Source organism: Ceratotherium simum, chromosome 3 (assembly GCF_057802395.1).
Source record: "Ceratotherium simum simum isolate JZ-2026a chromosome 3, ASM5780239v1, whole genome shotgun sequence".
NCBI lineage: Eukaryota > Metazoa > Chordata > Mammalia > Perissodactyla > Rhinocerotidae > Ceratotherium > Ceratotherium simum.
Window position 1 is genome coordinate 54,793,834 of NC_141902.1, and position 16,134 is coordinate 54,809,967.

Sequence of the window (16,134 nt, forward strand, 5' to 3'; positions counted from 1 at the left end):
ATTTTCAGATAAATAAAAACTGGGAGGCTTTGTCACTAGCAGATCTATAATAAAGATAATACTAAAGGGTATTCTTCAGGCAGAGAAAAATGATACTAGTTAGAATCTTAGAGATGCGAGAAGAAAAGCATTAAAATGGGAAATATATGGGTAAATGTAAATGAATATCAAATGTATACACTAATAATAATGTATACTATTGTCTGAGATGAGGCTAACTAATTAATGGTGGTAAGTCAGGGTTGCATGTTATAATCATTGGAGTAGCCCTGTTCAATTTAACTTTTTGTGATGATGGAAATATCTGCACTGTCCAATATGGTAACCAGATGTGGCTACTGAGCACTTAAAATATGACTGGTATGACTGAGAAACTGATTTTAAATTTTACTTAATTTTAATAAATTTAAATAGTCACCTGTGGCTAGTAGCTAATGTATTAGACAGGACAGCTCTAGAATAACCATAAAAAGAACAATAAAAGAGTGTATAATTATTTTAACATATAAATATCCTGTTAATAAAGGGAAAAAATGAAATGGAAAAATATTCAATTCACAAGCAGGCACTAAGAGAAAAAATCTCTGAACGGATGAGTCAAATAGAAAACATATATTAAAATGATAGACCTAGACTCAAATTTATTAGTACTATGTAGTAATTACTACAGCTACCACAGACATTAAAAGATCATAAGAGTTACCAAAACTGATGCAAGAAATTAAATATATGAATGGTTCTAAAACTAATTTAAAAATTTAATCAATAATTAGAACCTTCTTCTTTAGGCCCACAAGCTTCACAGGTAAATTTTACCAAACATTTACGGAAGAAATAACACCAATTTTATAGAAATTCTACCAGATGACAGAAAAAAGGGAAATACATCCCAACTCATTTTATGACATAAACATAACCTTAATACCAATACCTGGCAAGGAAAATTACAGGTCAGTCTCACTCATAAACACAGATGGCAAAATTAATATTAACAAACTAAGTCCACCAATATATAAAAAAATTAATATAGCATAACTAAGCTGGGTCTATGGTAAGAACACAGGGTTGGATTAACAATTTTTAATTAACTAATATGATTAATCTCATTAATAGAATAAAAGAGAAAAGTCATACCATCACATCAATAAATGCAGAGAAAATATTTGATAAAGTTTTTTCACCCATTCATGATTAAAATTCTTAAACTAGGCATAGAAAGAAACTTCTTTATTCTAATAAAAGGTATCTACAAAAACCTATACAAAATAAAAACACAATGGTAAAACTTTGAAAACTTTCCCTTTTAAGATTAGAAACAAGACAAGGATGCCCATTATTTACCTTCTATTTAAGTTCTAGGCAATGAAGGCAAGAAAAAAAGAAAGGTATAAAGACTGGAAAAAAGAAATAAAATGGTCATTATTTGCAGAGAACATGACTGTTTACTTAGAAAATCTAAATTATTAGGATGAATGAGTTTAGCAAAGTCACTAGATAAAAGATCAATACACAAAATCAATATGCAAATAAGTTCTATTATTAGTAACAAACCATAAGAAAATTTCAGAAATATCATTCATAATAGCATAAAAATATGAAATACCAACAAATACACTTAACAAAAGATGTGCAAGATATCTACCTAGAAAATCATAAAACATTAAGAGAAATTAAAGATATAAATAAATAGAGGAACATATAAAGTTCACAGATTGGAAGATGTGTTATTGTAAAGCTGTTAATTTACTCCACATTGACTGAGTCAATGCACTTCCTAATAAAAATGCCAATCTTCTTGTTGTTAGTAGAAATTAACAAGCTGATTCCAAAATTTATAAATGCAAAGGGCTAAGAACAGCCAAGAAACTCTTGAAGAAAAACAAGTTGATAAGATTTATTTTACCAAATAGTAAAACATTTAATAAAGTTAGCATAATTAAGACAGTGTTTATTGTCTAGCTAGAGTAATTAAGACAGGTACTGCCTCAAGGATAGAGAAATACAGAGTCCAGAATTAGATTCACTTATAAGATTTATAACACAAGTAGCAATAGAGAGCAGCAGAGAAAGGGTGGGTTTTTCAATAAATGGTGCTGAAAATTGAAAAAAAATCTTGATATTCCATGTAGAAATAAATACCACATAAATTGTGCATCCATAAATAAAAAGTAAAAAAAATAAGGCTTCTAGAAGATAATATAGGAGAATATCTTCATTATCTTGCTGTAGGGAAGATCTGTTAAAACAGGGCAAAGAAAGGCATAACCATAAAGGAAATGACTAATAAACTGGTCTACAGTCAGGTGCCACATAACAACTTTTCGATCAACGAAGGACCACATATACAACGGTGGTCCCATCAGATTAGTACCATGTGGCGTAGGTGTGTAGTAGGCCATACCATCTAGGTTTGTCTAAGTACACTCTGTGACGTTTGCACAACGACGAAATTGCCTAACGACGGCATTTCTCAGAACAGATTCCTGTCATTATGTGACATATGACTGTACATTAAGTTCAAAAGACAGCATTAAGAGACTGAAAAGGTAAGTCACAGAGTGGAAGAAAAATATTTATTATATTTAAAACCAACAAAGAACAACCAAACAAATAAACAAAAACCTGACAGAAAAATGAAGAAAGGTTTGAATAGGCAATTCACAAAACTGACTATCCAAATAATTATTAACCACACCAAAGAAGAGTCCAACTTCATAAATAACGAAGGAAAGGCAAATTAAAACAATAGTGAGATATTAATAATTCCTACCCAGCAGCATAGCTAAAATTAAATAAACTGATAAGGCCAAGTATGGGCAAGCATGTGGAGAAACTAGAACCCTCATGTACTGCTAATATAGGTGTTATTTGGCACAACCACTTTGGAAAACTTTTTGGAATTAGCTACTCAAGTACCATGTATGCTTAACCTATGACCCAGTAATTCTACTCCTAGATATATGTCCAATAGCAATGTGTGCACACTGCACTAATAGACATTTGTAAGAATGTTCATAGTTGCATTAAAATGGCAATAACCCAAGCAGGCTCCCAAAGTTAAATAGATAAACTGCAGTATGACAAAGGAATATGTCAAAACAATAAAAATAAATAAACTGTTAAACACAATATGGGTAAATTTCAAAAACTACGTGAAGTGAAAGAAGGCATAACAAAAGAATACTACTTTATGATTCCATTTATACAGAGTTAGCAAAACAAAACTACTACATTAGAAGCCAGGATAGTAGTTACCATACGAGAAGAGGAAGAAGGCTATGATTGGGAAGTGTCACGATGGAAGTCTTCTGGGGCACTGGTATTTTTCAACTTCCTGATCTGGGTGCCAGTTACAGAGGTGCTGGCTTTGTTATAATTCCTTGAGCTGTACCTTTATATGTTTTTCACTTTTCCTGAATGTGTACTATACTTAAAATGATAAAAATGTTGGAGAAAAACGTATTATTAAATCAATGGTGTGTTTTACAATGGACAGTATCTTAGAACAGAAGGAGTACGATATAGACATTTTAAAAAATTATGTATAAGTAAAGAGAAGTTATTATTGGCCTTTTTGCTTTAGTCTGCTTTTAGTTTTTGGTTAAGAAACCTTTTCCTACTCCTGTATCATAAAGGCGATCTTCTATATTTTCACTTAAATTCTAAGCTAATAGCTATTTTTTCCTCAGTACAAAAATATATAAAGCATTACTTCATCGTTTTGTGGTATCTATTTTCACCAAGGAGAAATCTACTTTGGGGCAATATATTCTGTAATAATTGTAATGAAAAGGATTTGTATATACAGTCCCTGAGGTAGGTTGAACAACATATTATTATATCCATTATATGTAGATGAAAAAGCTGAGGCCTAAGGGAACTTAAACGATTTTACCCAAGGGAAAAGAACTGTAAAATATAAATTACTCATACACATATCTTCTGACTCCCACATTTAGCATGATTTCCACTATTCCATTACAGTGGAAAAAACAAAGGCTGTGGAATCATAAAATATATGAACACAAAGTCTAGATTTCCCACAAACTGTGTAATCTTGAGCAATAAACTCTCTAAGCCTCAGTTTCCTCCTCTGTAAAACAAAGATAAAAATCATCTATTTTATAGAATAGTGAGGATTAACAATAATGGATATATATACAGTCCATGACCCCCAATACGTACTTGATAAATGAGAATGAGAAACAGTGCTCTATCTATAAAATATACACACACACACATATATACACACACACACACACATACATACATATATTCAATAGTTTCTAAGGATGATTTTGGAGCATTAAGTGTATCATATAATATACAATTTGGTTTGTGAGTGGTAGGTATATAATGAACCAAAGGGAGAAAAAAATCCCCAAATACCCAACAATATTCTATGAGCTGTACCTTGGGAGGCTGGGAGGAGGGCAGTGGTGCAGGGAGGAAGATGACATATTACAAAGAGGATCAAAGAACAGAATATTTGAAAAGAAACACATTACCACTTTTAAGTGTACGCTATAACTCATATCTAGCAAAGTATCATATAGGTAAAAATAATTTCCAATTAGCCTGTTATTTGGAGGTCAAAGGGCAATAATAAATGCTTCTGAAGTGAGGTCCTAAGTATTTTATACACATCTCCTTTAACTCTTGACCATCTGTAGATAGGCACTCTCCTTTAAAACCAAAACCACTAAGTCTATATTATGTTAGGTATAACTATAAAATAAAGACACGAAGTAATGAGTCACACATACTACTTTATAGTCATATCTGATCTATAACTTATTTTAATTATAGTCAGTCATTCCAGACACTACAATGACAAATTTTGGCTTTCTGTTTTTATCCTGTTTCCAGAAAGTAACCATAATAAAAACTTACTTAGAAGTCCTTTCTCCTACATTCCCTTCCTGTTGCAACATTTTTCTTAAATTAAAAGAGAAATATAACAACATTTAAAAAAACTCAAAACTTACAGATGCTTTTGAAAATAGCATTTCAAAACATATTCAACCACACAAAAAACCAACTCTCCCCCGCCCAAAAAGCCCAAACAAATAAAACACAACCATACAACAATACAACGTAAGTTTCTCACCAAATAGTTGTCAAAGAAACCAAATATACCATCTTATTACATTAAAACAAATGGCTTATAAGTGGGTAGGATTTACAGAGCATAAACAGCACACAGAGCAATGATTACTTAGAACTTTTAAGAACACTTTAGATGAAGTAAGCCATATAGATGACAGCAGTTTTATCTGTTAAACTGCATATTTAAAAAAAAAAAACAAAACACTTTAAATGTTTTAGTCACGAGTCTCTATTCTTTATCAGTACTTTAAAAAGGATTTCAATGATGTTTTTGTTTGGCCCTTTCCTAAAATGGATGTGGCTGGCAATTGCGTTCAAGTAGCTGACATGAAGACTGTTGGTGTGTTTCATGGCAAGAGGTCTTTTGGAGGAATACTGAAATCGTGGTAACTGGCCAAAAACCACTACAACAAACTTCCAGCAGTGGGTATGAAGAGGGAGGGTTAGTGGAACACCAAGTAGTGCACTGAGCCACTTCCTTTTTGGGTTAAGTAGAGAGTGAATCAATTATCTTATTACTACTCATAAAATAAGACAAAATATTAATTAACCAAAAGATGGAAAAAATTTTCAAGGGAGTCACCTTTTTTTGATTAAGCAAGAATAACACTCATAACGCTTATTACATACCAGGAATTATGCTAAGCACTATAAGAATACAAAGTTTCATCAGACTCTGACCTTAAACTACTTATTATCTAACGGGAAGACAGGATAGTGTAAAAAAAAGAACAATAGAGAAGAAAGTAACAAGTCATAAGAGCAGTAAAAAAGACAATGTATTGAGAGATTAAAGGAAGGAAATGACTTCACGAAGGGGCAGCTTGACATGGCTGGGATGGATTGAGAAGTATGTGATTAGGTATTCCAATGGAAGGAAACAATATCAATAATGATTAGCAAGTAATCCTTCACGTGAAGTATGTTAACTATACATGAACCCAGCCAACACAAATTAAATCCCTGCCTAACTATGCAGCCCCCCAAAAAACAAAACAAAAACAAAGTAAAAAACCCATTTCATCAAGACATTTCAGATTTTAAAAACAGTTATTATAATTTTTTAAAACATTCAACCCAATTAAATAGTACTTTTAAAAGAAGCTTGCTAGAAAACATCTATATTTTTAGTAAATTATACTGTTAAGTATTTTAAAAATAAAATGACTATGTTGACATTCACATACAACTAAACAGACAGGGAATAAGAGGGAAATTAATATCACTAGTCCTAACTCGCCATTTAACTCTAGAGTAGGAATGGTGTTTTAATAGAAAGGAATGTTAACACAATTGGAAAACTGAAAACAAAAAGTACAGAATGGAAGTATTTACAACTGAATTAATAAGTATGTATTTACAAGGGAATTAAAAAGAATACAGCCTCTTGTATAACTTACCAACATAAAATGAGCAGTTGGAATGCAATAAACTTTCAGTCCACAAGCGACAAAGTTCACTTTCAGTCAGAGCTTCAACTCCATAACAAGCTTGATACTCCACTTTTGGTAGTACATAAACTGGAAATTGCTGCAATGCAAGGTTATACTTTTTCAAAGCCCCATTAATTTACTATTAGCAGCAAATACATTTGCCTATATAGTTTTCCTACTTTCAAAATGCTTTCAGGTAATCTTATTTCATCCTTTCAAATATAGTAGGATTCAGACAAAAAGATGGGCAGAACCCTCGGTACATGCGGACAAGAGGTGGATGGATAAGAGATCTCAAAGCAACTGCCTCCCCCCACCTCCAACCAGAATCAACACACCTCCCCACATATGCACACATTTTATTTCTATCAGGAAATGTGACTGACAGCAGAATCCTTGGAACAGAGCCTACGATACACAACTGCCCAAAGGTTCAAAGCTAGATGTTGGGATACAACGACTGTAATATACACTAATAATTCTCAAAAGGATAAAAAATGTAGAATTTTTTGCCCCTTTAAAGCATTAGTCACATTGTCTCAGGCTCAAATACTCTGAGCAATTTGTTTTCTTTCTATAAATATATGAGCATTAATACCTACATTAACACCTGTGAATGTCATTATCTTCATTAATACAAAGGCTTTATTACAGACATTAAGTACCCGGCAAATTATCCATTTTGAATTTATTGGTCAGGACACTAAAAAGATTAAGTAAAATGACTGTACCCACTACTGGTCTAAAGGAGGATATGTAAGGAAATACATGCTTGTAAAATAATATAATGTTAGTCATGTTCACAGTGCTTATGTCATCTCATTTCTGTCAAAGAAAATTCTACTCAACAGCAATCTCTTCATTTCCGGCTGCAGGAGAAATAATAACGATTTAAGGAACTTACTCAAAGTGATATGGCTAGTTAGTACTTTTGAAATTATGCTAAACTGTCACCATTTATGCACTTGAAAATATTTCATAAATGTTTTGGAATTCTTGATTTTCATAAAGTGGCAAATTTAGTGGGCCTGGTACATAGTGGTGGTAGGACCAATTCAAATCCAGTAAAATTTCTGTTACCAATAAGTTTGGTTCATATGATTACCTTTGAATGTTTCAAAACTCTAAAGCAGTGTCTCTTAAATTTCAATGTGCATATGAATGAATAACCTGGCGATCTTGTTAAAATGCAGAATCTGAGGTGATGATCAAGGTTTCGCATTTTTAACAAGCTGTTGTTTGAGGGGCCAAACTTCAAGTAGTAAGGCCCCTACAGTGTCTTCTCATTTAAAAAAAAATTAAATTATGATTAGGATAATTTTATTGCTATAAGCATTTTATTGTATAATAATTCTTTAGCAACTGGTAATCTGCAATTACAGCTGCTTATGGTTGCAAATAGAAGCTAGAGATAAAGAAACGAAGGCCCAGAGGGTTAAGGAATTTGCTCAAGAACACATAGCCAGTTTATAGCAGAGTTGGGAAAAGAATAAACGATAAAGATTTTCTTTTTGGATCATGAATAGATAATCAAGTTAATTCTAGATTTTTTTAATTAGAAAAATATTACTATTTCTGAAAAGAAAATACTTTGGGGGATTTTCTTTGATAATTCTGATCTATAAAACTGTGTTCTGAATCTGGTTTTAATTTCTATATGTATTCTACTGCCATCTCCAGGAAGCCAAGGGAAAGGAGAAACTGAATATTTTATCTTGGTATTTCAAAATTAAAGTGAAATTTTAAGTACAAAGTTTTCAAACTATAAAAATTAAGTTTGGGGGGCTGGCCTGGTGGTGTGTGGTGAAGTTCGTGCACTCTGCTTCGGTGGCCAGGGTTCGCAGGTTTGGATGCAGGTGCAGACATATGTACTGCTGTCAAGCCATGCTGTGGCGGTGTCCCATATAAAGTAGAGGAAGATGGGCATGGATGTTAGTCCAGGGCCCATCTTCCTCAGCAAAAAGAGGAGGATTGGCATCGGAAGTTAGCTCAGGGCTAATCTTTCTCACCAAAAAAAAAAAAATTGGGGAGAAACAAGAGATGAATAGGACATGATGCTAAGGGGAATACATTCTATTAAGGCAATTAAACCATGTGTACTAAACTATTACATATAGTGATAGGTGCAAATATGATAAACATTCACTGAAAATTTTAAAATTTTACTCTGGGTTTGACACAATAAGAAATATAAGGCTCCTATTCAGGTATTCTTTGGTGCTCGATTGTTTTGATACATTTTGATGAAGACTGAATTCTCTCCTATAAGGTTTTGTCTTGACATTTACAAATTTCACCTTAGTCCAGTGAATGATGATGTCCTTAACAGGCTGTGTCTTTCAAGAATTTAAATCAGTATCCAAAACATCCCTAGGCTACTCTTACTTAAGGGATACTGGCTGTCAATAATTTCTAAGTGTTGTAAGCTGGCAGATCAGTACAAAGTGATATGGATTCACAGGGTAGAAAGTGAAAGAAATGAGGGTAGCCGCCAAATAAATCAGAGGGATAGCAAATAAGAATTAAAGAAATAAAACCTTGAAAATACAATCCACAGCACTGACACTACATGTATTCAAGATGTTCATGCTATGGCCATTAAATTAATTCCTGTTAAATACAGATGATGAGCCAGCCACAGTGGCATAGTGGTTAAGTTTGGCACACTCTGCTTCCGTGGCCCGGGTTTGGTTCCTGGGCACAGACATACTCCACTTGTTTGTTAGTGGCCATGCTGTGGTGGTGGCTCACATACAAAAAAAAGAGGAAGACTGGCAGTGGATGTTAGCTCAGGGCAAATCTTCCTCAGCAAAAAAAAAAAATAATAATTATATATATATATATATATATAGATGAGACAGGAAAAATTAGCAAATAAGGTAAAATCTTTTAAGACAGAAAATATTAGTATTTTTTTAGGAGGAGACTAATATCAACCCTATAGTATATTGTCATTCCTTGACTTTCTCTTATAAAAAATACTCCCCCATACATTTAATTCAAAATCATTTGGTTTCTAAAATTTCAAGTCTAAGGCAGTGATGAAAATCAAATTATGAGTATTAAGAATGTAATAATTTATTCATAATCTTCCTCTATTTAACAAAGGATAAAAGTACCATTAACCAAAAGATCAACCAAGTCCATTGATTCTGGTGGACAAAGCATATATCCTATATCCTGATGGGTTAGACTTAAGAGTTTTTTCATGACAGACCCTCACACTGCTGCTAGCAGTTCAGAAAGGATGGCACTTCTTTTTCTTTCAGTTACTCCTTAATACGATAAAGTAGTAGTCAGGGACTTGATCCACAAGAGTCAATGCTGGAACATTCTTGATTCTATTTGATCCCTGGCCCAAAACACACTGACATTCTAAAGTGGTCACTGAAGATTCTTATTGGGTGGTGGGTTAGACAAGAAGAGACACAGACATCAAACTTAGGGAAAAAAGAAGTGTACTATGACAAATGTACACAACAGAAAAAATCTTCTCAAGAAAAAATTAGAGACTTCACTATTTCTTATATAACCAATTATAATATAGAAGCTCCTCTTTATTTAGCAGAATTCAGTGGTCACACACAAAAAAATCAAACTAATCCAAGAGAACTTCAAATATCAAATATGGAAAACTGTTGCAAGAACCAATTACAGTAGTCCCCCCTTATCCATGGGGGATACAGTTCCAAGACCCTCAGTGGACACCTAAAACCTCGGATAGTACCAAACCCTCTATATACTATGTTTTTTCCTATACACACATACCCAGGATAAAGTTTAATTTACAAACTAGGCACAGTAAGAATTAACAACAATAACTAATAATAAAATAGAACAATTATAACAGTATACTGTAATAAAAGTTACCATAGATCTTAGCAACCTCAGCATTTGATTTTTTTTGTTTTCTTATTAAGTCGAGAACTTTCACCCTTTGACTTAAAGGAGGCACTTTATGGCATCTCTTTGGCATATCCGAATTGCCAGCATCACTACTCTTGTTCTTTGGGGCCGTTATTAGGAAAAATAAGGGTTGCTAGAACACAAGCACTGCAGCACTATGACAGTCCATCTGATAACTGAGGTGGCTACTAAGAGACTAATGAGCAAGCAGCATATACATGTGGATATGCTAAACAAAGGGGTGATTCACATCCCTCGCAGGCTGGAGTGAGATTTTCACGATACTCAGAACAGTGCACAATTTAAAACTTATGAATTATTTCTGGAATTTTCCATTTAAAAATTTTCAGATCACAGTTGACCGTGGGTAACTGAAACCCCAGACAGCGAAACTGTAGATATGGGGAGACTACTGTACTCAAATTGTAGCAAAAACTTTTTTAACTGGGGCAAATATTTACATCAAACCCCAAAAGAAACAACAAGGGAAAAAGAAAGGAAGACATTTGGTTTTCTAACAATTTTGGGAAGACTTTTCTTTTTTTTTTTTTTTTTTTTTTTTTTTTTTTATTAATTATTCTTGTTTATTGCAGTAACATTGGTTTATAACATTGTAAAAGTTTCAGGTGTACATCATTGTACTTCTATTTCTGCATAGATTACATCATGTTCAATGTGCGTGAAAGCCCACCTTTCAAAACTTGGACTTATTCTAAAATGAGTCAAGAAGATGCCCCAAGCAAGAGTGAAAGGGGCTAATACGTCACAATGGAAACCCAAATTCACAGAGAAAACAGAAATATATGCCCCAGGTCAAATCTATGATGGTGTCATTTTTCAAAAATTTGTATATTTCATGCAAGAATGTTATCAGCATTCATGACTATTGTATTTAACTAAATATTTTTCCTTATTAAAAGTGTTGTCAGTATTTTACTAAAAAAAAACCCTCAACCTGGAAAAACTACTATAAGGGTGATCAACAATTTAAAATCAAATTTCATAACAATGGCACATTAAATATTTGCTGATTATCTAATTATGCTACCACATCCTAACTCCCCAAGTAACAACTTACTCTTCTGATTTTCTTCCGTTTTTTAGAACGCGGTCTGGTCTCTATCCTCTGGACACTGCATCGCACAAGTAGCAACAGGTCTTGCAGGCTAAATAACTTGTAAACAAAATTTCCTTCCTGAGGAGCTACATATTCTGATGTATCTTCAACATAGTCCTGAAGTTCATATGGCAAGCCTTTAAAAATAATTATATTTTTCACTTTTATTTTAAAATACATTGGCCTTTTATCCATCATAGTCCAAGATAAAACAATTCAATTATCTATTTTTAAACTGCTATCAACTTTAACTTTCTATTTCCTCCCAGTTGACCATCACACTATTACTATTTCTGTTTACTTTTACTGGAACTGCAGCAAGACCTGAAATCAAAGCTCTAAGGTTCTCTTCTTCTCAATTCCTACCTTCACTAACCCTAGGCAGAGCATAAAGTAGTGAGACAACATATGAAGTGAGAAGAAAAGAGAGTTTTAAAAAATGTTATTGCTAACCTAGGCGGAGCTGGTGTGCAGCTTTATATCTATTTTACAAAATGAAAAAGCATAAAACTGCAGTCTAACACCAAGAAGAAATAAATTTTTGGATTAAGAAATGTTGATTTTTGATCCACTTCCCCTTCACCAGTTCAGTGAACCACATTACCTACAGCTTAGTAGCCACTGTACATGGTAGATACACACAGGTTACAAAAATCCATACGACTCTGGGTGCATATTTAGAGAGAAGGTTTTGGAAGTTGAAATACTGATCAGTAGATTGAAAAATGACTTATCAATGACTATGTAAAGATTATAAAACAGGTTATAACAAAGAGAAAGTGAGAGAATGAGGGAGAAAAACCTAAGGATAAGGAACTGGCAAAATAGTTAATATCAAGTTCTTTGTAAATGTTTACTTACGTCCTTTTGGCTTCTGAAATGCAGAGGGCCATACAGATTTTGGCCAACTACAGGCATCTGAAGCAGCAGAGGGTTGCTCGGAAACAGCAGGTTGTTTAGAATTTTCTAAATTCATTAAGGGCAACTCAGGTATTTTTCTGGAAATTGGCTTTAAGAGTTCATCCTGCATTTTTAAAATTTCTCCCACTGGATCAAATTTTTTATATACTCGTTTGATAGGTTTTTTTAAAACACATGACTCTTCAGAATTATAAGTAGTATTAGTCTGGTTTCCTACAGAAGCCTGTCCTGAGGAAGAATTTGGGCTAGTGGGTTTAGAACCTAAATTAGAACCCACATTGGCTGTTTTTCCATTACTATTATTTTGACACTCTGTATCAATGATTAAACAGTCTTCATCTGTATCACTATTGCAAAGAATTACGTCTTCAGTTCTAGCTGCTTCTGATGTAACAGTCTTTTCCTTTGAATTGTCTGTATTCTCTAGAACGTTTAGTCTTTCATCGGCATACACCACATCAGTAGCCATATCATTTTTATTAGAGGTTTCGATTTCCATAGAACTTTCTAACTGTAAGTCATCAGACATTTTCAAGTCACTATCTTGCATCAAAGACTTGTCAGAATTTGATACTTTTTCACCACATGGTACAAATCCCTGATCATTATTTTTGCACTCTTCAGGGCCACCATCCATACCAGTCACCAGCTGTTTCTCCTTTTGCAACTGTTCCATCAGAATCTGAGATAAACTTCTAGAATGAGCAGAAATGTCTGGTGCAGTTGATGCCACACATGTGGTGGCCGTGCTGGGGGCTGTGGGAGCAGCTATCGTGTTGGGTACTGTGGAAGTGCTTGCTGGACTTGGTGACTTCGATGGTTTGGTGGTGGTTACTCCAAAAGTTTCAAGTTCTGTGACATCATCATCAAAATCCAGATCCAAATTTTCAAGGGTCTCAATTTTTCGGCACTCGTTAACTTCATAAGACATCTTAAGAAAATATATTAGTAAACTATTAGCAAAAATTCCAGGCCACCCCCCTCATCTATCTCTGAATGTCACTACCCCTCATATACATAGTTCATGCTCTTTAAAAGTAGAAAGAAAAGTCTAATGACTCTGAAAGGTTCTTGCTTAACATGACAATAAACTACTGGCAACTAATTTATTTAACCTTACCTTTCCACTGAAATGTTGATAAAACACAGACAAATTTGCCAAGTTGTAACAGCACAGGAAATGGGGAATACTTGTGAACTACCACATTCCAAGAGGAATCTCCACTAATGAAAAAATAGGACCACAGAGAAGTGTTGGGCCAAACAGAAAGGGAGTAGATTTTCATTCACACCCACTCCATACACTCTTGCAGAGACAACCTGAATTTGCTGACCAGGGGGAAAGCCTCTTGGGCACTGTGAGGAAGCTGCTTTCTAATGCAGCTGGGGAAGTGTTGCCAGCCTCCAGTGCATCCCTAACATCAATCGGTGACTTACTTTCTACATCTACTTAGAGAAAACAACTCTCAGTAATATGAGGAGAAATGGACAGGAAGTGGTTTTACTGTATTCTAGGACACGAAACCCTTGAGACTGTAGTTTTTCATGTACTGTTTTGGTAATGGAAGAACTACAGACAGCTTTAATTTATTCAGGAATAAACTGTCCTCTCCCCAAGCAGCAGCAGATCTTTCTTCAATCTGGCAGAGCATTTTAGATAAATACCATGAAAATTTGGTTACGGGCTATACACACCCACTAGGTCTTACAGTTTAAGATTTGAGAGAGAAATACTCTGACAGCAATCAGGCAATGAGTAAGAAAGATCAACCTGTGTAAGTTACTTAAACTCTCTAAACCTCAATTTCCTCATCTCTAAAATAGTGATAATGAGGTCATCTTCTTGGATTTGTTCTAAGGATTAAATAAGAAATTGTATGTAGAAAGTTCCTTGGCATAGTCCCTGGCACATAGTAAGTAGCTTCTCAGTAAATGGTGGCTCTTACTAAAAATAAAAAGACTTCCAGATTTAGTCAAAAAACAAAACTAAACTATATGCTGTTTACACGAAGCATTCTTACATAAAAAGGCTAAAAACAAAACAATGGGACATGACATCAAGAAATAAAATGAGAAGGAATAGCAATATTAAGTGTTAGAATAAAGCAGAATTCAACGCAAAAAGCATTAGATAGAAAAAGGAATCCTATGTTGAAAAAGATGAAATGCATGATGAACAGATAATAAATTGTGACATGCCAAATAACAATATCAAAATATGTAGTCAAAACTGACAAATAAAAGGAAAATTTGACCGAAACACAATTGCATTCTAAGATCTGGAACAATCTTGGTCAACGACACACTGTCTTTAAGTAAAAATAAATAGGGATATACAAAGTATGAATAATATTAAATGATTGAAACAAATATATATGAATGACTGAAAACATATATATAGACTACAAAGATATACCTTTTCCCTCCCAAGAATCCAAGGGGCATTTCCAAAGACAGACTATAAATTAATATACAAAGACAACATCAATATAGCACAAAGCAGAATCTAAGGTCTTACTCTCTATTTAGAAGGAAATAAAATTAGAAATCATTAAGAAAAATGTAAATAACAATAAACCCAAGCACTTGGAAATTAAAAACCACTCCAAATTGTTAGACAAAATAAGAAATTAAAATAATTACAGAATACTTACAAAGCAACAAAAATTAGAACACTAGACATTAAAAATCAGCAGTATAATTCACATAGCCTTTTCAAGGCTTGAATTTCTTTTCAAGAAATAGGAAAATAATAACATAATCATAAAAATAAAATGAAGAAATTTAATAAAAACCAAAAACTAATGAATTGAAAAACAATGCTCTCACCTCCAAGAGAACAAATTTAGATGAAATTAAAAATTATCATTTATCTGTAAATATTTTAGTATATAGCTGTAAAAGAATTCTTCTATAAAAGATATTAATTACATCAATAAAAATTAATAATTCCTTAATGTCATATCTAATCAGTGTTAAAATTTCTCAGTCTGAAAAATGTCTTTTTACAATTGTTTATTGGAATCAGGATCCAATCAGGATCCCTACATTGCATTTGGCTGACATGTCTTTCAATTTTCTTTAATTTGCTAAATGCCTCTCCCCCTTACCTCTGCCAACTTCCACATCCACTAGATATTTGTAGAAGAAACCAGATTAGTTATTGTGGGAGATCAAGATTTGGCCACCCTGAAATTTATCTCTTTACCTTCATTGTTCTCTCTGAGGGACATTTAACCTCCCCCACTAACTGCCTAAAGAATTTGACATGGTGGCTCCTTCCTGGAACAGATCTTCTATCATGATGGCTATAAAGACAATGTAGGATAGAGGTTACAATAGCAAAGGCACCAAGCCTCTTTTATCAAAAAACTCTGTCTCTCCCTGACCACATTATCTATAGATGACCCCAAAAAGAATTGTCCTCTTGCCCTCTGAAGTCCCAGGCCACTACCCACCCCCAACACGCTCCTCGCCTTTAGCTGCAATACTTAAGTAAGCAGCTTAGACAGAGGGACGAGTTGCTCATTTCTGAGTTTCTCCCATGTATACATGTTATTAAACTTGGTATTATTTTCTCCTGCTAACCTGTCTTGTTGATTATTTGGCCAGCCATAAGAACCTTAAGGAAAAGGGCAGAGGGAGATT

At 33.7% G+C, this 16,134-nt stretch overlaps 1 protein-coding gene across 5 annotated transcripts in view; it reads right to left on the reverse strand.

Annotated features, from left to right (window-relative positions):
- ICE2 (interactor of little elongation complex ELL subunit 2) overlaps positions 1-16,134 on the reverse strand; it is a 69,376-nt gene that overhangs the window by 21,709 nt on the left and 31,533 nt on the right. For all 5 annotated transcript variants that reach the window (XM_087428031.1, XM_087428037.1, XM_087428027.1 and 2 more), the window contains 3 exons: positions 12,427-13,417; positions 11,527-11,702; positions 6,510-6,639 (listed from right to left, as the gene is read on the reverse strand). In XM_087428031.1, the coding sequence (XP_087284157.1) occupies positions 6,510-6,639; positions 11,527-11,702; positions 12,427-13,417 (1,297 nt within the window). The remainder of the gene's footprint in view (positions 1-6,509; positions 6,640-11,526; positions 11,703-12,426; positions 13,418-16,134) is intronic.